Here is a 25237-nt window from a genome sequence, read left to right as displayed (position 1 = left end):
GAAAGCTTTTCCTCCCTGACACCACACACAAGATGCACAGATGGATTCACAAATGCTAGAACCAGTCAGCCTGGACCCTACTCTGATCAGAAGGCAAGGGCCATGTCTTACTTATTAAGGGATTCTCTCCAATTCCAGAACAATTTGTTATACATTGTAAGGTTCAATAAATACCCATGTAATGAATTTCAATTATGAAGGAGCCTTGCCAACATGGCAGTTCCAAGACCTGTGCATGCAGCGCATGATTAATGCAAAGTGGCTTCAGCCTGTGAGTATCAAAGTAATGGATTTGGTTTTCTTTTATGATTACAGAAATCTGTCTTATTATTTTATAGTATGTCACATACACATTTTTTTTCTTTTTCTCTTACTATAAAGCCATAATCTCCCTGGTTCTAAGATATGAGCCATACTCTTCCAAATATTCCAAGAGCCTTTTAAATTATAAAATGATGGACCTGGTTCAGACTTGTGCAAAGGGAATCAAAGATACTTTTCTCCTGGGCTTCATTGGTCATTCATTTATGTCTGCTGGAGGTAAGTCAGGATAATGTCTTCAACTTCCTTTGAGCATAGAAAATTAGGGTTGAAAAGGATCTGAAAGGATGCCTAGTTTAACCACCTATTTGATATTTGAATCTGCTCAAGGACAGCCCGATAAGTGGGTGCTCCGCTCATGTAATTGACTGCAAGGCACCTCAGTGGCTCACATACTTAACATTTCTTCCTTCTACTGAACCTAGCCCTTCCTCCTGGCATTCTCTCTCTTGGTCTTGGTCCAACCGGTCCTTTTGAGGTCTTATAGAATACACAGGTCTAATTCTTTTCCCACCTGCCCACACCATTACACACTCTGGGTCCAGCTTTTCTAGGTTAAATGTCCTTGGTTTCTTCGGTCATTCTTCATATCACTTGGTGGCTTTCTAATCTTAAAATCCATAGTAACAATTTTAGAAATATTGAGTAAGTAGAAGGGACTTGCCCTGCCAGATTATCAAGGCTCTTTATAAAGCTATAATAATTTATATTCTCAAATTCTATTTTTTAAATTTTTATTTTTTTAAGATTTTATTTATTTATTTGAGAGACAGCGAGAGAGCACAAACAGGGGGAGCAGGAGAGAGAGAGAAAAGAGAGAAGCAGGCTCCCTGCTGCGCAGGGAGCCCGGCATGGGGTGTGATCCCAGGACCCTGGGATCATGACCTGAGCCGAAGGCAGACGCTTAACCAGCTGAGCCACCCAGGCGCCCCTCAATTTCTTTGTTTCTTATTACCTCTAGCTCCTCCCCTCTTTCTTGGGTTCAATTTCTTTTTACTTCAAGTACAACCTTTAGTAGTTCTTTCAACATGTGCCTCTGAGTGGTAACCTCTCTCGGTACTCGACTGTCAAGAATGATTTTTGTGCATGATTCTCAGCTCCCCCTCCCCTTTCGGAGGGGCCCAAAGCCACATTTCCTGTCCCTTTACGGGCATGACATCCCCCTACATGTCAGTTCTGACTTATCCCAGCTTCCTGAGCATTAGCTCATCTGCTTTCCATTCTGGTTTGTGTTTCCTCTATTTCTCGTACCTAAGGATTTCCCTTTCTTTGTTTTGAGCTCAGCTTTATATTGTTATATTTCATCCTGTGTTTGTCATAGGAGGTGGGGGGGAGGGTCCACATTAATCTTTTTAGTTTCTATTACTGGAAGTCCAGATATTCTATTTATAACAAATTTCCCTCTTACTAACGTTTATTATTCTCCTTTAAAGTAAACATCATATATTTTGATAGAGAAAACAGACATGACAGAGACAGCTGGACACTTCTTACTCTGTTTCAGGAATAGATATAAAGTTTTCTAAAAAAATTTTTTTTTAGTTTGGTACATAGGGAACACTCCCTAAGTAATAATTTGGGAAAAGGCAATCATCTGCCAAGAAATGGAATTTCCCATTGGTCTCTATCCATTTTCTTACATCACCCTCACTTCTGTTTGCTCTACAGAGGTGATTCCTACTCAATATTTGATTTTCACCCTCCACGCTAAGAATGACAAAGCAGCATCTTGAGAAACTGGTCTCTGCAAGGAAGTCATCCTCAGGCCAGTCCCAGAGCTCAGCTATTCTTGCAAATCAGCAGCTGGCTGGAGGCTGAACTGGTTCCAAATCCTGGGAATTCACAGCGCCTAATAATAGATGAATAAGATCAATCTCATTTGCATTTCATCGTGACTCAGGAATTCCCTGATACTGCATCCCTGAGTAGATTAAAACAAGTCAGTTTAATCAGCCCAAGGCCTTTGCTGTCAGGATATCGGCTTGAGAGATTTCCATACACCCTAGTGACCGGACCCAAATGCTCCCATCAAGAAGGAATAGTCCATGTCAGCCTGCTGGAGGGTGGAGGCCGTGTGAGCATGGCAGAATCCCAGTACAGCTCCTCTCAGAAATATCTCATGGTCAAGGCACAGAGAATGGATAAATATTCACGAGCATCAGCAAATAAATGGAGGCACTGTCCAATTATTATGTTGGAAATGCATTCTGAATAATCACATATGGGCCAAGAGGAGAAGCCATAGGTGAGGGTAAAGAGTCTTCATAGAAATGATAGCAAAGACCAAACCAGTCACAAACTGGTTCACTGGAGCAGACAGTTCACTTCAATAAAATGTATTTCATGTGACTCTACAAATGTCCTGACCTGGAAGAGAAGAACAGAGGAAGATGGGCTGGAAGGGGGTAGAGGGTGGGGAGAAGATCAGAAGCTCCAATAATCAACCGCCATTAATGGTAAGAAAACAGCAAGAGAGTAAAGGATATACTTTGCAAAGCATAAATGGCAGTCCTGATGAGTGGTGTTGGTTCATAATCCTTGTTTCCTTACCCTTCCAAAGGAGCAATGACAACCTCTACCTTGGGAAGGCTGGCTCCCCTTGAGAAATCGAAACCACCTCAGCACTGCATATCACTTTGGTTACAGGTGGCCCGTCACTGTGTCAGTTCCCTTTGCGAACACCTAAGTGGCCACTCGGCAGTCAGTGGAACGCTTACCAAGTCAAGACCCCAGTGGCACACCGCCATCTTTGACACTTCTCTACAACAAAGCCATCTCTTTCCCACTGCAGACACTGAACCAGGGGGGAAGACAAAGTCCTGTATTCCTTAAGACCAGATTTCATCTTAACATGTCATCCAAGGGGTAGGAAAGGTAAGAGGAAACGTCCTCCTACTGAAAATGCAATTGAGGACGATTTTGTGGAAGGCAGGGGATTCTGGTTTTGGAAGCAACCAGATTGGTGGATGGAGACAGGCAGATGTAATGACTTTCCAAGTCACCTTTTTATGCCAGACACGGTCTCCACCGCAGCAGTAGGGTGGGCTGGAAGGCTCCTGCATGGCAGGAGAGCCCAAAGGCCGATGGCCAGCTGCCATGACTCACCTGTTGAGATACACCCGCTTCTCGGTGAACTGCCCGTTGCCATGGTGAGGATCCTCAAAGGGTTCATTCTGGACGACCTCCACCCCTTCTCCTCGGTCGCTCTGTTCATGGCTGTGCTTGCTGATCATGTACAGCTGTCCGATTTTGTACTACAAAACAGACAGTGACAGAGAGGTCAGCCCCACAGCTTGCCTTCGAAAACACGCCCCCCCCGCCCCCCCGCCCTTCAACGGTGCAGCGAGCAATGACAGTCAGCACTTTCTGCCAGAAAAAGAAGGCAGACACATGGGCCTGGTGTTATTTTTCCTCCGGAGCGAGGAGGAGAACCAGTTGTGAGTCGAGTGTAGATACGGCATGTTCCCGTGAACAGCCTGCATCGTCGGGGTGATGCTTGCCGGGGTGGCTGGCAGACTCAGGGCTGGCAGCCCCCCAACCCATGGGCAGCAGCAGGAAGGCTGGAGTAGTGGAGGCCCCCATCCCATTCTGGCCCTACGGGGTTAAATGGTGCTAAAGTCCTATTTTGTTTGGCAACAAACAGGCCAGGATGTGTTATTTCTCCCCTTTTCTGCCTCATTAACTGCACTGCCGGGCACAAGGGGTCATCTATATCTTCCGTCACCTCTCTCCAACTCTCCTGAAGTTCTCTGTCCCCTAGAATAGCAGTTCTCAAGGGTGGCTGGACATCAGAATCACCTGGAAGCTTCAATGAACTCCAGCTGAACTCCCACCATGAATAGAACGTGTATTCTCCAGACTGACTCCACGATGACAAAAGTCTACGGCGTCTTTAACTCCTTTCTGCCCAATTCCACCCACAGTGTAGAGCCTTCCAGCCCGAGGTCCCAGAAGCCACATGTACTTACAGGAAAATAATATGGAGCAACAGACAATGTGAACATTCTCTGTCCTGTCTGCATTTTTGAGCTGTTCTACTCTCCCTCCTGCCTCTCTGAGAACCCCAGGGCCCATAGGCATGTCTTCCCCCAGTGAACTTTCAGAGTGGCAAAACTAATTTGATGGAGAAAATAAAGAGGCAGAGAGAGAGGAAGGAGGGAGTAAAATGACTTGTGCAAGAGGGAGGTCTGCTCAGAGCCAGGAGGCAAAACGATGCCCCCCTGCTGTTGTCCTTCCGTCAGATTTGGTGTGAAGGAACACACACACTGTGTCACATCATCAAGGCCCCTGGAAGGGGAAAAGGGGCCTGAGTCTGCAACAAAATAATGATGGGTTGTTCTGGATTGTTCCCCAAAGAGCTCAGGCCAGCAGGGATATAGGTCTCCTGTCTGTGCACAAGAGAGAAAAATAGATTTTATGTTATTTTATTTTTGAGAGAGAGAGAACATGAGGAACAGATTTTAAATTAAGGGGGCAGGTGAAATGGACAAATCAACAATGCAGTCAGTTCTAAGACTGAGAGGACACACAACTCCAAAGGTCCCTCTTACATTGTGAGGCAGGTGCAGGGAGGGGAGTGTGAAGGAAATCCAAAAGCCTCTGTCTGGTCTGAGGGCAGCCCTAGGACCCAGGCCCAGTAACCATGATATAACCAATATAAGCAGCAGGCTCGGGTCTTCTCAACGGGCAGTGCTACCTGTCCCACACCCCTCCCCAGAATGATCTGCACCTGAAGTGCTTCTAACATGAGTGTGTACGTGTGTGCACACTCTGGGGAAGAGGGCGTGCTGAGGATAAGAGCAGGAAATGGAGAGGGAGAAATCAAAGGTAAAATCTATCTTTGAATTTATTTTCAATCAGAAGTTTGACCAGCTTCCCCTTAGTAAGTCTGGCTCCTACTTTTGCTCATAAAGACTACCCAGGACTCTTTCAAGAAGGAAGACAGTGGGGTGCCTGGGTGGCTCAGTCAGTTAAGTGCCCGACTCTTGGTTTTGGCTCAGGTCATGATCCCGGGGTCCTGAGATGGAAGCCCCACGTCGGGCTCTGCGCTGAGCATGGAGCCTGCTTGAGATTCTCTCTCTCACTCTCCCTCTGCCCCTCCCTCCCTCCACTCATACTCTTTCAAAAAAAAAAAAGAATTTTAAGAAGAAGGAAGACGGTAAGAAAAAGTTTACAGATCAGGGATTCTTGAGATACACCTGTGAGATCACACTCCAACTTATGCAGATGGACACAGGAGCCTCTAAGAGGAAGGATGCTCAGCTGCCTGCACCAGCAGTTGCTTTGTACTTGGGTGTTCAAAAACAAGTGTTGGCCTACAATGGAATACTATTTAGCCATAAAAAGGAATGAAGTTCCCATACTGATACTGCTTAGTGGGTGTTATGGGTTGAACTGTGTTTCCCCAAAATCCTATGTTGAATCCCAGTATCTTAAAGGGTGACCTTGTTTGGAGACGGAGTCTTTACAAAGGTCATCAAGTTAAAATGAAGTCATTAGGGTGGGCACTAATCAATAGGACTGGTGTCCTTACCCACAGGGGCAAGCTGAACACAGAGACACAGATGGAAGGAAGACAGCATGGTGCGGCACAGGGAGCCGACAGCCATCTCTAAGCCAAGGACTGATGGACTAGCTCTTTCCCTTACAGCCTTCAGAGGGAACCAGCTCTGCCTGCTGACCCCCTGGTCCTGGCCTTCCGGCATCCACAACCATGAGGCTATCAAATTCCGGTTGTTCAATCACCCAGCCTGTGGTGCGTTGCTTTGGCGGTCCCAGCAAACGAATACAACGGGCATGGGGCTTCCTTTGGAGGTGATGAAAGGGTTCTGGTTCTGGTTCTGGAGAGAGGGAACGTACCAGGTGCCACTGACCTGACCTTAACATGATGAATTTTATGGGCTGTGATTTTCGCCTCAACTTTTTGTTTTTAAAGTGTTGACTCTACTTCTGACGCAGATACCCCTAAAACCAAAATCCCATCAAGGGCTTTAGTGGGGGCGGGGGGGGGCGGTTGGCAGAAGGGATAGGTCTACCACCAGACCGTCTTTAGCAGCTGCAGCCCACTCACGTATGAAGGATGTATGGCATCAAGGACAATGCATGACCCAGAAGGACCATTAGCCAGATGAGAGTCAGCCCTGGGCTTCCTCAAGTGCTTCCTGCTCTGTGGAAAAGGGAACGGGCCGAGGCAGCCGGCAGCTGATTCACCAGTGGCCGCTCAGCCTCATTGATCATTCCAGAGGCTTCTGAATGAGCCAGCGCGCGGCGGATGCCTGCCTGAGCTCACCGAGGTAACGTCAGTCCGGGGGCGGCCGCCAGACGCTGGATGCAGTAACGTAGGTGGCACGACCGGGGGTGGCGGGACACCCAAGGCCAGACTCGGGGATGGTCAAGGGCTCGGCAGCTGTCACTTCTTTCCCTCCCAAGCACGTCAGGCCTGCTCTGCTGGTTGTGGCCATCTGAGCGGGGGCCATCCAGAAACAGAGGTTTTGTTCTTGTTTTTAAACCGCAAATCAGGGCGCCTGGGTGGCTCAGTTGGTTAAGCGACTGCCTTTGGCTCAGGTCATGATCCTGGAATCCCGGGATCAAGTCCTGCATCGGGCTCCCTGCTCGGTGGGGAGCCTGCTTCTCCCTCTGACCCTCTCCCCTCTCATGCTGTTTCTCTCTCTCTCTCTCAAATAAATAAATAAATAAAATCTTTAAAAATAAAAAAAATAATAAATAAAATAAATAAATAAACCGCAAATCAACTCGCAGACGCATGCAGTAGGCAGTTTCTCAGGGACAGGGTAGAGGGCAGGACAGAGATAGTGGTTGAACCATCTATCTCAAAATCACCAGGGGTACTCCTCAAAATGTTGGATCCCAGGCCATCCAGACCCTGGGGGAGAGGGAAGCTGGGGACCTGGCTGGAACGCACACTAAATGCTGAGAGCCACCAGGGCCGAGGCGCTGAAGGCATTCATCAGCACCTGCTCAGCACCTCATGGTGCCCAAGCCAAAATGTTCCACCTTTGGGGGGCCTGGCTTTTCTTTCCTCTTTAATACTCGGTTTTTTGCAAAGCTCTGTCCCTAGTTTAGTGAAGATACCACATTCCTCATCACCGTCTCCAAACAAACTTGTATGGCAAAGGAAGGCTGACAAACGCAAAGATTCTGAAGGGCTCGTCAGACTTTGAAGGCAGAGGGGCACCCGGGTGGCTCAGTCGGTTAAGTGTCTGCCTTCAGCTCGGGTCATGGTCTCCGGGTCCTGGGATGGAGCCTCCCGAGTTGGGCTCCCCGCTCGGCAGGGAGTCTGCTTCTCCCTCTGCCGCTCGCCCTACTTGTGCTCACTCACTCTCTCTCTCTCTCAAATAAATAAAATCTTAAAAAAACAAAAAAGACTTTGAAGCCAAAGAACGAATAACAAACAGATCCGATGACTTCACGCTCACAACGACCTCCATATGAGGAGACTGAATCTCAGACAGGGGCAACTTTCTCCAGGCCGTGTGGTAGAGCTGGGATTTGAACACCACGGGGTCTGTACTGTTTGTTCTCTACCCAATTTCCGCCCTTATTTCTCTGACAGGTGAATCGCTTTCACAAATCTAGGCCTCACTACGATTTTGAAAAATGGGATAGTTGGGAGCCACTGCCTCTGAACTTTGCTATTTCAGAAGCCGAACGACCGAAGTCTGAGATCATGTGAAAGATCAAAGTTGTTGAAACTGTGCCCACATATGGAAGAGTGGAGCAATTATGCTCTAACTTTGTAAAATCGATTGTTATAATTCCAGAGTTTGGGTAATCATCATTACAGGCAATCACGATTAGAGACAGCTCCACGCTGCAGGGCTGAGCCTCCGTGTGAGCCGTCATCAGAACAGCTACCCCAAATAATTATCTCCGCAGTCAAAAAACATCATGGGGATTCAGATCTTTCCCACTTGCACACAGCGCTGCATGTCTGATAGAGCTGCAAAATTGGAGGGAAGGCACAGTTTCATAAATGTGCCTGGGGAAGCCGAGCATTTTCATCAGTTGGTACAACTGCAAACTCTACGACTGGGCACAATCCAGTTACTCAACACAGTTCAACCTCGGGGTGTCTGGGTGGCTCCGTCGGTTAAGCACCCGGCTCTTCATTCCAGCTCAGGTTGTGATCTCAGTCGTGAGATCCGAGCTCCGTGTTGGGCTCTGTGCTCAGCGGGGAGTCCGCTTAAATTCTCTTTCCCTCTGGCCCTCCACCCCCCACTCTCTCTCAAATAAATCTTTTAAAAAAATACAGTTCAACCTCAACCCTTGATTTTAGAAAAGGTGACCCTAAGACAGAACTCCTGAGTGTATGGTTTATTAATCGAGCACCACCCCAAACTGAAACATCATCCCTGCCACAAGTATTGGACCCAAAGTGTTAGGCTCAACAGAACCCCAAACTATGACTGATTTTCACTTAATTGCCCCACCCCAAGTGCTGAGCTTCCGAGATCTCTGGGAGGCCAGGCTCTCATATTTCCCCACCCTAAAGAACCAAGGTGGGGGGGGGGGTCATCTTCCTTCCAATCAATCCCTGTGTCCTCCCTTCCTGTCCCCTTTCTCTGCCTCCATTGGTCCCAATACCATTTCTAAACATCAGGATGTCAAACGTGGAGGCAATGCTTTCTAATAAACATGACCGACTCTGGCTGGAGTTATTCCCAAAGACAGGACTCAGGACACCCAAAGCCCCAGCCCCGGAATCAAAATGTACATCTCCTTTTGCTCTTACCATCAAAATGGGTGGATGCCACACAACCTAATAACCACGAGAGACATCTGTCCCTCTGACTTAACACGACAGCATGTATTTTTCCATCTGTGAAGTGGGCGTGATTCCTGCCTGTCTCTCTGTGGCTGTGTGGACGGAGGAACAAGCAGGAGGTGATAAAATTTGGCACTCTTTGAAGTTTGCCACATTATTCACACCACTATTCATGCTTCGGTCAAAACTCTTCCAGCTTTCTTCACTCTCAATACATGGGCCTCACAGCCCACGGAAGCAGTTGCCTCATGATGTGCAAAATGCCCACTGAAAAGGGAGTCTGCAATGTTTTATCTTCAGGTGCATTGCAGTCTTCACGCCCCGCGCTGCACGCACGGTGCCAAAATTGTAATTACACACAGGGAAGGAGATACAATGAGTCTAGCTTTTAACAACCTCTCAGAAAGCCAGGGGCTAGAGCTATTTTCTGGAACCCATAGCACTGCTTAAGGCACTGGGAGGACAAATGTCCCAGTCTAGTGGTTGGCAAAAAATGTGGGTGGATGCTTGTCTCTTATTTTATTTTTATTTTATTTACTTATTTATTTTGGGGTGCTTGTTTTTTACGTAAAGTTTTCATGGAACGCAGCTCTGCCCATTCATTCTACTTTCACCATAGAGCTGCAGAGTTGAGACTGTATGGCCTGCAAAGTTAAAAATGTTTACTAGCCGACCCTTTACAGAAAAAGTCTGCTGCCTCCTGTTCTAGGTACTCTAGTCTGGGCCAGCCTTAGCTGTTCACGGAGACACGTGCTATCTGGCACGGTAGCCACATGGCTAGTGGGCATTTGAAACGTGGCCTGCGCTACGGAGGGCCTGAGTTTTAAATTTTCTTTCATTTTAATTCATTTAAATTTTAAAACTGACACTTGATTCGGCTATTAGAAAACTGTTACATAGGGTGCAAACATCTTGGGTATGTGAGTCTACCTTTTGAGCTGGAAATTTTTATGAACTTTAAATTCCAGATCAGATGCCTCCAATGAAAATTTAGGATCTGACTTGGGATTGCTGTACTTGTAAAATGCACACTGGATTTTGAAGGCTTAGTAACGACAACAGCAACACGTGTTTTTACACATAATCTGTATGTTGGTTACATATTGAAATGATAGTATTTTGGATGTATCGAGTAACTGAAATCTTTTCTTAAAATGAACCTCACCTGGGGGGCGCCTCGGTGGCTCAGTCAGTTAAATGTCTGCCTTTGGCTCAGGTCATCATCTCAGGGTCCTGGGATCGGGTCCTGCTTCTGGCTCCCTGCTCAGAACGGGGTCTGCTTGGCAGGGAGTCTGCTTCTCCCTCTGCCCCTGCCCCTGCTTATGCTCCCTCTCTCAAATGAATAAAAATCTTAAAAAAAAAAAAGTTAACTTCACCTGTTTCTTCTTACTTAAATGCAGCTCCTAGAAAATTTTGAATTACTTATGTGGCTTGCATTTGTGCCTCCCATACTTCTGCAGGACTGTGCTGGTCTAGACCCTAGTCTAGACCAGTGGGGACTGAGAGTCAGGCCATGATGCCACACCAAGACTTCGGAAGCTGGCTGGTCAGGCAAGGGTTTCCATGTGTGTCCAAGCTAACAAGGTAGAGCGCTGACAATTAGGAATACATTTGGAGAAGCTTTCCTTTTCTGAGGACTGGCGATTACCCGGGCTCTGGAGAGGTGATAATTGCTCACAGTGTGCTATGGTGGAAAGCACCGGGGTTTTCAAATCGAAACCTGGAGCCAAAGTCCTGATGTGGCCTTTGATTAGTTCTGTAACCTTAGATAGTTTATTTATCTGAGCCACAGTTTCTGATCATTAAAATGGGACCAACAAAATACCTCACAGGACATGGTGAGAATCAAGTGAGAAACAACTTACAAATTAAAATGCTTTGTCAAATGTAAAATTGCACACAAAGCGCCATAGCCATGGCTCCTTCTGTTGGGCAACGCAGCGGACTGGGTCTTGAGCTCTGTTGCGCTCATTTCCCTGTTATGCTACCATTCCGTAAGGGACACCCGAACAAGGCATTGCCACGCACCTGGGCCACGTGAACCCCAGAGAACACTGGACCATCCACCCAAGATTATCTTTTCCTTCTGTAAAAATGTGAATAGATGGTAGTCAGATCGAATGCTTCCCCAGTGTAAAAAAGCCTGGGACCCTCCACTTACATGAGGTACCTGGACTAGTCAAGTTCACGGAGATAGAAAGAAGAATGGTGTTTGCCAGTGGGGGAGGGGTATGGGCAGTTGTGACGGGATGATTAAAATGTTCTGGAGACAGACAGCGGTGTCAGTTGCACAACACTAAATGCACTCAATGCCACCAAAACGGTTAAGATGGTCAATTTTTTTTTTTAAGAAATGATTTTTTTTTTAAGATTTTATTTATTTATGTGAGAGAGAGAGAATGAGAGAGAGAGCACATGAGAGGGGGGAGGGTCAGAGGGAGAAGCAGACTCCCCGCTGAGCAGGGAGCCCGATGCGGGACTCGATCCCGGGACTCCAGGATCATGATCTGAGCCGAAGGCAGTCGCTTAACCAACTGAGCCACCCAGGCGCCCTCACCTTTTTTTTTTTTTTTTTAAAGATTTTATTTATTTATTTGAGAGAGAGAGCACATGAGAGGGGTTAGGGTCAGAGGGAGAAGCAGACTCCCTGCCGAGCAGGGAGCCTGATGCGGGACTCGATCCCGGGACTCCAGGATCATGACCTGAGCCGAAGGCAGTCGCTTAACCAATTGAGCCACCCAGGCGCCCTAAGATGGTCAATTTTATGTGATGTCTATTTCAGCTCAATTATTTTTCTTTATGTTTCTATTTAAATTCCAGTAGAGTCAACGTACAGTGTAATTTTAGTTTAAGGTGTACAATATAGTGATTCAACACTTCTATACAACACCCGGTGTGCTCATCACGACATGTGCACTCCTTCATCCCCATCACCTACTTACTCAGCCCCTCACCCTCATCCCAATTCTTAAAAAAGCCTGGGAATGTGTCATTCTTCCGGCTCACCTGCTTTGTACCTCAAGCTAGCCATCTATCAGTGATTCTATTTTTATCGTTATGGGAAAAAAATTTCTTTTCTGTTATGAAAGATTTTTTTAAAGTACAGGGACTTTTACATTTGATGGATCTTTGGTTTGGAAGCTAACTTGAAGGTGTTGAGCTGAGCCGACATCCTGATTTCTGCCACACCAGTTAGTTGTCTGGCTCGTGGTGCCCTAAAGTTAAATGTCTTTAATTAATATTAGCATTCTAGAGCATTCACAGTGCTACTGCTCCCAAGTAACTTTTTTTTTTTAAAGATTTTATTTATTTATTTATTTGAGAGTGTGCACAAGGACGGGGAGGCACAGACAGAGAGCGAGAAGCAGACTCCCCACTGAGCAAGGAGCCCGATGCGGGGCTCGATCCCATGAACCTGGGATTATGACCTGAGCCGAAGACAGACGCTTAATCAACCACCCAGGCACCCAGTAACGTGGTTTTGACTATGACACCTTACAAAGACCCTAAGAGAAGGGAAAGAATGATTAACTGAATGCAAATGCATGCTGATCCCACCATCCTTTACACGAGTCAACACAAACACCAGCTCCTTACTGAACATGACCGTTACACTTCACGACCTCGCCCCTCCATTTACTAGTCAGCCTGGAGTTCTGCAATGAACGCTACAGAAAGACCGATGCCAATTTCTTTGGGGAAGGCAACATGTGTTTTTACTTCCAAGGGCTGGATCTGATTTGGGTTCTGCAAGGACACGACTGCTAACCCCTTAGTCTTTCTGGCTCTCTGATTCGATGTCCAGATTTCTCCATGCAGACAAGGAGGTTTAAAAAAAAAAAAAGGTGTAAGGTTCTCGGGTGTTTCGTCAGATCTCTCCCTGCCAGGTCAATAAACCACGAAAACCAATATCCGATCCCACAAAGAAAATACAAACCTGCAGCTCATATTTTCAAGATATCAGTGTTTCATCACATATTTATCTTTTCTCCTGGATTTTTATAAGCAGCCCTCTGAGGTGTCTTGTTTACGTAATAGCCGTGTCATTATGCCAGGGTGCAGGAATGAAAAAGCTGATAAAAAAAGATTCAAGAAGGAGCTGGGTTATGGATAAAAAAAAAAAATAATAAAAAAAAATCTCCCTTTTGTGACAAACTCATATAAACAGCATCATCCACCGATGCTTCAGCCGTCCTAAGTTTTGAACTGAACCGAAGAGAAACAGAGCAATGTAACGCTCAGGACAGGCTTCGTGCTGGTGTAAGCATAACTGTGCCCCTGGTAGACACAACCCCTCAAATCGATTCCAGGACACTTGGTGTAATCTACCTGCCCCAGTACAGGAGGGTGACGGCATTCTTTACAGTGTAGGAAAAGTAAGAGTGCACATTTGATCTGCCGCTTTCAACACTGGCTCTTGGGGGGGGGGGGTGCATTCTAGCCCCGAGAATTCATTTGATGGCAATATTGAATAGCCCAACTAATAAGATGCAGCATAGATCAGCTACATTATAAGCATCAGCTAGAGCAGAAGGCATCATCCCCTCATTTATAAAGGAGAAGTTGAACGAATTAGCCATTACCATGTGCCAGGAAGAACCATTAAGAAAGCAAAGACAGGAAAGGCTAGAACTCAACTCAAGACCACAGGGGTAGTTGGCTTTCACAGCAGAATGCGAGATTTCTCCATACAGCGGGTGTGGGGGGACAGTCTTGGTTCTGGAGAGCCTCATCCGTTCCGATCTGTGCACTGAACAAGCATTCAGGGTGTGCCAGACCCAGCAGACAACGGAAGCAGAACTATGAACAAGACAGAGCTGGTCTCTGGCGAAGGGGAGGGCTTCCATAGGAGTTACGCCGTGAAGACATAAGGCTGCAAGCTGCAAGAAACCATTTGCTGAGAAACGTGAAACCCACCGCAACTCAAGTAAATGGAGAGGTTTGGTGACAGGTCTGACCTTTAGAAAGCAATCGAGGCACTTGTGTGGACTATAGAACATAACCCACAGCCAATCACAAGACCAAAAAGGGGGGAAAACAGAAATCGAGCTTTCCGGGGAAAAGTATCCTGCACCATCTCCTTGCTGCCCCCTTGTCAGTGCTCCTCTCCTTAACCTTGGCCTCATACTAACCAAAGATGTCTTCAGGGGAGAGGTCTTTCTACACTGTAGGCAGCAGGGGCTCTCCAGAATTAGGATCCTTCCTGTTTGTGAAGCCTATTATTGCGCCTATCGATCTTTTAGGAAAATGACCATCAGCATCCAGGGAAGCTGTAGTATTGGCTAAAAGTAGAAATACACTTGCAGGAATAATAGCAATTAGTTTTAGTGCCTCTGAGACCTTTTGAGAACAGAAAGGCAACTGAATGCAAGGAGAAGCACTTGCTGCTTCATGTACAATTGAACAATGGGAGTTCTCACTGTTTTGAAAGAGTTATTCAAGCTACTTCATGCCTAGAATAACATTCGAAGGTCACTGAATTCCTCTGCTTGCTTAAGTGCTAGCTGGCCCTGCGAGCTATCCAGCAATGCTGAGAGTTATGACCAGGTTCTATCTGGGGATCTAAGTTTGGAAAGTGCCAGTATCTTTCTTCACCCCACTTTGGAGCGGAGGCCCCCGTTTTCACACGCATGATACTTGTAAACCCATAGGTAGCCAGCATTTGTGGGGCATGTGGCTGGTGGCAAGGAAGGAAGGCACCATTCTCTTACAGCAATGGTAGCCTAAGACTGTTTTGTCCTTGGTAAAAAAGCAGCAGATAATTGGTTGAAAAAGCAAATAGTTGTCAACTCTTGCACTCCTGAGACCGTTAATGAAGATAGGCAAAACAGAGTAACTTGGGTACAATGGCAGGAATTACTGTATTAACAAATCTATCTTCTGAGCTCCTCTTACATTCTGGACTTATTCTAATGACCTGGAGAAATATTTTATCAACTGGTACTCTGAAGGCCAAGTGGCGGCCCTCTCTTCCCAGCGTCTACAGTTGGCAGCCCATCCGACTCTCTGTGTATCCTCCTAAGGGAAAATAGGGACCCGAGGCAACGCCATGATGAAATTGAAATGTATCGGGATTTCAAAGGGTTGGGAGAAAAGAGAATGTAGCAGACAAAAGGAGGAACAGGAAGTGTTGCTCTTCAGAGGATTTAAAATTTTTTTTACTGTGGTAAAATATGCATAAGAAAATTGACTATTTTAACTATTTTTAAATGTACAATTCAGGGATGTTAAGTACATTCCCAATGTTGTTTGACCATGACCACAACCCGTTGCCAAACTTTTTCATCATCTCAAAATGAAACTCTGTATACACATTAGACAACAACTTCTAATCCCTCCCAACACCCCCACCCCAGCCAATGACCTCTAATCTCTGAATCTACAGATTTGTCCACTGTAGGTACTTATATAAGTGGAATCACATAGTATATGCGTGTCCTTTTGTGTCTGGCTTACTTTGTTTGGCATAATGTCCTCAAGGTTCATCCCTGTTATGGCATGTGTCAGAATGCCCTTCCTTTTGAAGGCTAAGTAATATTCCATTGTGTGGATACACCACATTTTGTTGATCCATTCATCTGCAGAGGGATATCTGGCTGGCTTCCACCCTTTGGCTATAACTCTGAATAACTGTTACAAGCACGGGTGTACAAGTAACTCTTTGAGTCCCCACTTCCAACTCTTTTGAGTTGATACCTAGAAGAGGAATTACTCAGTCAGCTCTAGGTTCTTTCTTGAATCTCACTCCTGTACAGCTCATTTTAGGTGGTGTGTGGGCATTTCAGACTCTTCTTCCAAATAAGTACTGAGACAGCCCTGGGAGACATGTCAACTGTATGATTTATTTAAACAAGAAATGTCAATCGGCAGACCCTTCCGGTGAAACACGGATGGACTGAGATGGTGGTGATGATTTAGGGTGGTGGAAGGTGTCCTTTGGAAATGCTCCAGTTGCAAATGTAAGATAAACTCAATGCAATAAACTCCTTTAAGTCAAAAAGGCCCCAACACATTCAAACACTTGTGACTCTTTGTAAGCCCTCCACAAAGAGGCAGCCCTGAGTTGTTACTCAGGGAGCCTGGTGGTGGGCACAACCTGAAAAGACACTTCTATTTCTGTGATAGGAGCTACATTCAGTATTATTTTGATGGCCCAGCCAGGAATGTAGTAAATTACAGAATCACAAGGAAGAAGGCAGCAAACAGTCCTGAGAATTGACTTAGAACCACATGTATAGGATTTATATGCAAAGGTTTGGGATAGAAAAGCCATTCTTGGTAATTTGCATTTTTCATTTATTTCTTGTGAATTAAGTCACTTTTTATTCTATTTTAGGTGACAGCAACTCTTGAAAAAGTAATCCTGGAAATGACTTTAAACTCTGCAGTAGACTATATGGATTTTCTCATCCTATTTTTTTTTTTGGAGTACGTAATTTGGTGGTTTTTAGTATATTCACAAGGTTGTGCAACCATCACCACTATCCAGCTCCAGAACATTCTCATCATCCCCAAAAGAAACTCCAGCCCCATTAGCAGTCACTCCCCACTCTCCTTCCTCCCAGCCCCTATCAACCTGCTAATGTTTTTTTTTTAATTTATTTATTTTAAAGATTTTATTTATTTGACAGAGAGAGATACAGCGAGAGAGGGAACACAAGCAGGGGGAGTGGCAGAGGGAGAAGCAGGCTTCCCGCCGAGCAGGGAGCCCGATGCGGGGCTCGATCCCAGGACCCTGGGATCATGACCTGAGCCGAAGGCAGACGCTTAACGACTGAGCCACCCAGGCGCCCCTATCAACCTACTAATGTATGTTCTGTCTCTACGGATGTGCCTATTCTGGTCATTTTATATAGATGGAATCGTTCATTATGTGGCCTTTTGTGACTGACTTCTTTCATTTAGAATCATGTTTTTAAGATTCATCCATGTTATAGCACGTATCAATAGTTCCTTCTGTTGTTGTTTTTTTTTTAACCAAAAATGTTCCATTGTATGGACATACCACATTTTATTCATTCATTCATCAGTTCATGGGCATTTGGGTTGTTTCTACTTTTTGGCTCATATGAACAATGCTTCTATAAGCATATGTGTACAAGTCTTCATGCGGACATATGTTTTCAGTTCTCTTGGATAGATACCTAGGGGCGGAATTGCTAGGCCACATGGTAACTCTGCATTTAACCTTTTGAGGAACCGTCAAACTCTCCACAGCAACTGCACCATTTTAAATCCCTACCAACAAGGTGTCATACTTACTTGACAGTTTTCAGTTACCTGTAGAAACAAGATAGTCAAACAAGGGACTTCAAAAGCCAAGAGTAAGCTCTGGGACAAGTGTGGCCTTGTTTGCTTCTGTCACCATATTTTATACTCGGGCACATCCCACAAATACCATGGGCAACCATCCAGCCACACGGCATCTTTTCATTACTCTGCGGGGACAACAAAAAGCTACACTTGACACAACAGATGATTAGAAGCCAAAGTCACAACATCCAAACGTACTAATTATTTAACGGCACAGACCGAACGTGTGTAAGGAGTGAGGAACAGAGCAGCGGGGTGTTTGGTTGTCCAAGAGGGCATCACATGGAAAATAGGGCTTGACCTGATGGCACTTGCTTGGCAAGAATGAAGGGGGATGTCACAGCCTACAAACAAATCCTAGATATTTTTCTTGCTCACAGAAAAATGTCACTATTTCCCAGGACCCCGATGATGCACAACAGAAATATTAATAAAAGCTACCACCCCGTTCTATCTTCTCAAGGCTACCATGGTTCTAAAGTGTTTATACTTCTTTAATCCTCACAATGACCCTTTGAGGTAGGTATTTTTTTTTTAGATTTTATTTTTTGGGTACCTGGGTGGCTCAGTCATTAAGCGGCTGCCTTCGGCTCAGGTCATGATCCCAGGGTCCTGGGATCGAGCCCCAAATCGGGCTCCCTGCTCAGCGGGGAGTCTGCTTCTCCCTCTCCTACTCCCCCTGCTTATGTTCCCTCTTGCTGTGTCTCTGTCAAATAAATAAAATCTTTAAAGATTTTTTTATTTTATTTTATTTATTTGACACAGAGAGAGACAGAGAGAGGGGGAACACAAGCAGGGGGAGTAGGAGAGGGAGAAGCAGACTCCCCGCTGAGCAGGGAGCCCGATTTGGGGCTCGATCCCAGGACCCTGGGATCATGACCTGAGCTGAAGGCAGACACTTAACCATCTGAGCCACCCAGGCGCCCCTCAAATAAATAAAATCTTTTAAAAAAATAAATAAGGCTTTATTTTTATGTAATCTCTACACCCAGTGTGGGGCTCAAACCCATGACCCTGAGGTTGAGTCGCATGTTCTTCTGACTGAGCCAGCCAGGCGCCCCAAGTTAGGGAAGCATTTTTATCCCTCTTTTACAATTAAGGAAACTGGTGCCCAGATAGGCTGCACAACTTGCCCGGAGTCACCAGGCTAGAAGTGGGAGAGCTGGGATTTGAACCCAGGCAGTCTGGCTCCGGGACTTACTCTCCCCTGTCTCTGGCATAATCTCCTCAGCCACATGCTTGCATCCAGATAAAAGGCTATTTATTTATAAGGCTGGGCAAAGTACCCAGTGACCCTCCTCACCCTCACATGCTGCTGACAGTTTCACGTTGATGTTAGGAGGAGTTTTTTCCTAAAGAGGTGGGAGACAGCAGTGTTAAAGGAGAGAAGAGGTCACAGGGGAAGTGACCAGTGGGGACAAAATTAGAAGCCAGGAGCCCAAGTTTCTCGGCCCTGCTCCTGGAAAGCCTTCCTCCTACACAAATTGTGACACACAGCAATTAAAGGAAGCATACCCACTCACAGAAGTCCCCGAGATTTTAAAGTAAAAATTAAAATTAATGAGTCCATCTAATTTGGACTCACAAAATGCATGGGTGGAACAAATCTCGGCAGCTGACGGCTGATGTGACAGTTATGTCATGAAAAGGAGTAGAAGCTCCCTACCTTCGGATTTGAATGTTTCCAAATGTGATTCTAAATCCCAGCCTGAAACAATACGCCGGACAAGAGCTGAATATAGATATTCTGCAGGAGAAAATCCCTTCAGCTTACCCAGTCAACCTGACGTGTAGGAAAATGACACGGAATATCCACTTCCAGTTCACCCTTCTTGAGAGCTCGCCCCATAAAGGCAGCGGGTTCCCTGTCTAGCTCATGCGCTCTTATCAATTGGAAATTAGATTCCTATTGGCATTATGGAAGGCAGGAATCCTATATTCAAAGGCTTCATTAAGGTATTGCAATGATCCGAATCGAAGTGTTTTGTGATACAATGAAGTGATATATACTATATACTACCCTTTTTGCTCACTCCTCCAGAAGCAATGTACAATCTCAACCCCACCTGTATATCCCCCCTCCCCCAATGATCTGCCTTATAGGGCCATCCACAAGGCAAAGCACAAACTCCTTGAAAGGTTACATCTTCCCTGGTTTTCCTTTCTCTTCTCTTGTTCTCTGCCCTCCGCCCGACTGCTGACAACCCCCAGAGGAGGAAGGCCTTTCTTCCTTCCTCCTCTTGGGCAGATGGTATTTGCATACTGACATATTGTAAATCTAGTCACCCAGGTAACGGGCTCCAGTTAGCAACAGCACAATGAAGGTCAGCCTGATTCCTTCTAAAATTAGAAGTCAGACCAATCTGATTTTTAACTGTTCAAGGTAGGATGCCCAGTTACATGGCAAATTCAGTTCTGAAAGTGAATTTTCACTTGGGAGATTCAGCACTAGTTAATAAAGGCAAGTTGGGGCATTCCAAGATGATAATAACATCTTGACAAATAACAAAACATAGGTTTTGACAGGTTGAACGAAGTTCTAGCCACGTGACTTTTGGTGTTTCTGTAAATAATCCTACTAGGACTCCAGTCTCTGTTAGTTAAGTCATCTTTGGCCTCCTAGCTCCCTTGATCTTCATAGTCAGTTGGTCATTGAAGACTGCTGATTCTGTGCCTGGCATTTCAGTCCTTCCACAGTTGGCCTCCCCGATACCACTAGGGTCCCCTCTGCCGGCAAGATCTCTCCCCACCCCCAGCCAAAGTGATTGGCACTCACCAAGCCCCATCTTTTCCAGCATCTTTTGTCCTGGCCCACACGCATCCCTCCTACTGCTCCCTTCTCTTCCTTCTCTGACCATGGACGGGGGTCTCGGATGGACTTCAAGGAATGCACAAATTGTGTAGAATCGCCCCCACCCACAATTAATTTCTCAAAAGGTCCATGTCCCCCAAAACATCAAGAGCACCAACTTATCTAATTACAGATGGTGTCTACACCAGCGTTTCCCTCAAATGATTTTAAGGAAGGACAGTTCCCCAGGATGTGGAATGGTGAGGGAGAAAGAGCTCCACAGTCAAATAAGTGGGGGAAACCCTACATCAAACAGAGTCAAGACGAGTTTTTTCATGCAGGCCTTCTCTGGGCCTTTGCTATACTGACATGCACCATGGATCACCGACTGCACCGTGGGGACATTTCTCGGTGTCCCCTGAGTTTCCTCCAGGAAAGCTGAGCTTTACCTTCACTTGACAACCAGCAAGCCAGGCACTGCTTTGTGGTAGTTCTTCCCTTACTGTTTTGAGCTATTTATGTTTTACTCTATATTTTTAACATTTGTTAGAAATTTTATCATTGCACATATCACATTATGTTGTGCTTGCTTTGTATCACTTTATAGCTGTCTCCCCTTCTAGACAGGAAGCTGCTTGACAGTGGGGTACACACTTTGATACCTCTCCATCCCCAGGGCCCAGCTGACCAGACCTTAGAAATGCCGGACTGTTGACCAACTGAATGAATAACAGAATGACTGATCACTGGATAACGAGCTCCTTCAGAATATAAACTACATTTTAAACTTTTTGTATTCCCATGGCACCTAGAAAACAGTTTTTCGTATAGCAAATAAAATTTTTTTAAGAATTAAATCCATTAGAAAATACTTATCCAACACCCATTTATGCCCTGGGCACCAAGGATATTAATGAGGTAATGTACCATCAAGGAGCTTAGATTCTAGTAAGGGAAACAGACATGTAAACAAAAACCAATGGTAAAATATAAATACTCTAAAAGGGCGCCTGGGTGGCTCAGTCAGTTAAGCGTCTGCCTTTGGCTCAGGTCATGATCGCAGGGTCCTGGGATCGAGTCCCACATCGGGCTCCCTGCTCAGCGGGAAGCCTGTTTCTCCCTCTCCCTCTGCTGCTCCCCCTGCCTGTACTCTCTCTGTCAAATAAACAAATAAAATCTTTTAAAAAAATAAAAAAATAAAAGGAAGGGCAGGCTGCCTGGGAGCAGAGGGTGGAGCATTTCGTTCTGTCTGAGCTGGCAGGAAGCCAGGAGGGGTCCATAGCATGATGCTCAGATTTGATGGTGGGACCCACTGACAGGGTCTCACCACCCAGGTGCTCGACTGACTCTGCTAAGCCACATTTTTGGGGGAAAGTGGCCAAGAGGCAGCTCTAGTTGAGGCAGTACTTACACCAATGAGGTGAGGCTCTGGCCTCAACCCCAGAGTGGACCCCAAGCCCGGGTGAGTGGGACACCACAGCCTGCAGCAGGGAGGCCCCCGTTGCCCAAGGAGAGCTGTCCTGGGGCTGAGAGCCAAGCAGTATGTCTGCACTGTCCCCAAGTCCATAGCCAGAACCTGGCCCTTGTGTTGTTACTGTGAGACCGAAGAATGGGTCCAAAGAAAAGAACACAAGAAAGAATGGAAGTGCTTCTCTCCTCCCTGAGAACTGAGGCACGGCTGGGCTCATTCGCCTACCTGGCCTTCTGGGCAGGGCAGCCTCGAAGCCTGAGAATCCTGTAACTTATAACCCTCAGTTCTGTGGGGAATCCTGGAGCTCCGAAGAGACAGTATGTCAAGGAAGACAGATGATGCTCCTAGATACAAGTCCAATAAACCTTCCTCTCTTGATCTACCCAAAACGGTTCTCCTGCTCTTTGGGAAAGCAATGAGGCAGGGGGTAGAACACCCCAACACCCAGGTCTGAGTTGTTGTTGTTGTTTTTAAGATTTTATTTATTTATTTGACAGAGAGAGGCACAGTGAGAGAGGGAACACAAGCAGGGGGAGTGGGAGAGGGAGAAGCAGGCTTCCCACCGAGCAGGGAGCCCGATGCGGGGCTCGATCCCAGGACCCTGGGATCATGACCTGAGCCGAAGGCAGATGCTTAATAACTGACCCACCCAGGCGCCCCCAGGTCTGAGTATTTTTTAAAAACGTCCAGTTTAAGACTGAGAACCACCAGGGTAAAGGGGGGAAAGAGAGACCCCCGGAGCGCCCCTAGGGGCAGGGTGTTAGCACTGATCCATGCATGAGTCCCATATATCTCCCTGGCCTTGTCAGGTCAGGTCAATGAATGAAGCCAATGGCTAAAATGACGTAATTCCTTGGCAAATTAAACACATGGGAATATCCTTTACTTATACATTGAAATATGCTCGCTTTAGCATTTTTGTCTTGTTATATATGAACCAAGAAATATTCCTCTTCCGTACGGAAAGTAACAGGGCACTGTGGTGATGGGTTACGGAGGATTCCCAGCTGCATGGGATGGAGAAGACAGAACACAGGGTGGCCTGGAAACTTGTCTACAGGGGGCAGCAGCGACCCAGCTCTGGTGGAGGCCTGTCAAGTATTTCCTATTTCTCGAGAAAGGCTAGAAATCTAGATTTTTATGTTAATGTCCTAACTTCTAAATACTGACTTTAATGAAAGAAAAAAACTCACGACACTCTGAATAAACGTAAGAAATCAGTGAGCTACATTTAGCCATACAGTTTTAACCTCCGATTACATGCAACTTATTTACAATAAAGAGAGAGAACAGAGGTGCAGCATCAGAATCATGCTGCAAAGTGTTACATTCAGAACCAAGCCACCTCATTCATGCTTGAGCCTCAGGACACTTATGGGAACAGAGAAGATCTAAAAACACCATCCAAGTGCTGTGAACTGTGCAAGACTGTTGAATCACAGATCTGTACCTCTGAAACAAATACTACATTATATTTAAGGAAAAAAAGAAGAAGAAGATAGCAGGAGGGGAAGAATGAAGGGGGGGAAATCGGAGGGGTAGACGAACCATGAGAGACGATGGACTCTGAAAAACAAACAGGGTTCTAGAGAGGAGGGTGGTGGAAGGATGGGTTAGCCTGGTGGTGGGTATTGAGGAGGGCACATTCTGCATGGAGCACTGGGTGTTATGCACAAACAATGAATCATGGAACACTACATCAAAAACTAATGATGTAATGTATGGTGATTAACATAACAATAAAAAATTTAAAAATAAAAAATAAAAACACCACCCATGCTTGGGTACAGCTCCATTTTCAAAGAGTCGCCCCATATCTTTTGCCATCTCAATATTGGTATCGGTCAGAATGCGTAAGTTAGAGGGCGCCTGGGTGGCTCAGTTGGTTAAGCGACTGCCTTCAGCTCAGGTCATGATCCCGGAGTCCCGGGATCGAGTCCCGCATCGGGCTCCCTGCTCGGCAGGGGTCTGCTTCTCCCTCCGACCCTCCCCCCTTTCATGCTCTCTCTCTCAGTCTCTCTCTCTCAAATAAATAAATAAAATCTTAAAAAGAATGCGTAAGTTAGAAAACAAAGGGCACAACTTATTATAGCAATAAGAATGGTAATTAGTATTTCCTGAATATTTACACTGTAAGAGGCAAGGGCTAAGTGCTTTACGTAAAAATTATCCCATTTAATCCTGAAGGCCAAATTACCATCTCAGTTTTCAAATGAGGAAATGAGGCTGGGGGGGGGGCGGCGGGGGGCGGTAGCCCACAGAGATAGAGAAGTTAAGCAAAGTGTCAAAGGTCATACTGAATGTGGGGCAGCTGGGAGTCAACCCCGGTCTTTCCCCCACACAAGTCCTGGGCTGGACATCACTCTGCAGCTTTGAGGCAGTGGGCACAGGGGTCTGAAGGAGGGAATGGATTGAAATGAGGGATAACAGCGCACCATCAGTAGAAGCCTGGGCAGGAACCTAATGAAAGAAAATGGCCTATAAACAAATGAAAAACGAAAAACCTTCAACCTCAGGTAATCAGTATCACCTCAGTTTTGCAAGGAGAGAACAAGTGGAAAAAAAAATTTGAATGCAAACGAAAACATCTTCCACCTATCAGATTAGTCAAGATTAAACAGGCTAGCCAGGGTTGGTGAGGTGAAGGGAACAAACCTTCGCCCACCCTGTGGGGGAGAGCAAAGTGGTTAAACCCGTTAAGATGATTGGGCCATTACAATTTAAGATGTTTCTACCGTTTGACCTAACTACTCAACCTAGGAATTTCTTCTAGAGAAAGTCTTTTGCAATGGTGCAAAGATTTACATGCTTAAATTATTCAGGGCTACATTATATATGGTAGCAAAAAGCTGGAAAAACTCCAATTGTCTATCAGAGGGACCAGTTAGAATAATCAAGGGACATCCAAATAATGAAATACAATACAGCCATTAAATCATGAAAGAGATCTCTGCTTGTGAAAATGGAAAGATGCCCCAAATGCATAGTTAAGTGAAAAAAAGTAAGCTGCAAAACAGTAGGAATAGTAGGAGTTTCAGTAAAGTGCACACATATTGGGGCGGGGGGGAGTGCACATAATATGCTATTATATGAACTGGGAAAAAGAAAACTAAAAGAAAAAAACATATATATATGTGCCAATTTTTAATTGCAATTACCTAAAAGGATTGCAGGAAATGTACTTCTATAAGGCGGGAAGTTTTTACAAGGAGAATGTACTTTCCAAGTAAAGAAATAAACTGGCATGCTGAAATTTCAGGGCAGGATTCCAGTTCCTGGGGAGGAGGGTAGACAGAATAAGGAAGGGACCTGGGAGTCTTTATGGACTTGGGCAGCTACATAGGTTGTGCACTGCATAAGGGCACCCTCTTGAGTTGTATAGGCTTGGGGCATTAGATGAACTCCCAAAACAGACATCCAGAAAGGCAACCAAAGCAAAAGACTGGGCATCTAAACAAAGCAAGGAGGGCTGTTACCAGAAGGGGGCTCAGAGAGAAGAAGAGGGTGAGCATGTCAATTTTGAACATTTCAGGGTACAGGGGTTAGTGATAAGGCA

At 45.8% G+C, this 25237-nt stretch overlaps 1 protein-coding gene across 10 annotated transcripts in view; it reads right to left on the bottom strand.

The window, feature by feature from the left end:
- Positions 1–25237, bottom strand: part of PITPNC1 (phosphatidylinositol transfer protein cytoplasmic 1) — a 256426-nt gene that overhangs the window by 119010 nt on the left and 112179 nt on the right. For 8 of the 10 annotated variants that reach the window (XM_035026226.1, XM_035026231.1, XM_035026222.1 and 5 more), the window contains one exon: positions 3427–3575. In XM_035026226.1, the coding sequence (XP_034882117.1) occupies positions 3427–3575 (149 nt within the window). Of the gene's footprint in view, positions 1–3426; positions 3576–11134; positions 11245–13043; positions 13239–25237 lie in introns of those variants that run through there. The other 2 variants (XM_035026228.1, XM_035026229.1) reach the window with 2 other exon arrangements.

The sequence above is a fragment of the Mirounga leonina genome, unplaced genomic scaffold (assembly GCF_011800145.1).
Source record: "Mirounga leonina isolate KUSES-001 unplaced genomic scaffold, KU_Mleo_1.0 Mir_197, whole genome shotgun sequence".
Classification (NCBI taxonomy): domain Eukaryota; kingdom Metazoa; phylum Chordata; class Mammalia; order Carnivora; family Phocidae; genus Mirounga; species Mirounga leonina.
This window is presented reverse-complemented; position numbering and strand designations above follow the sequence as displayed.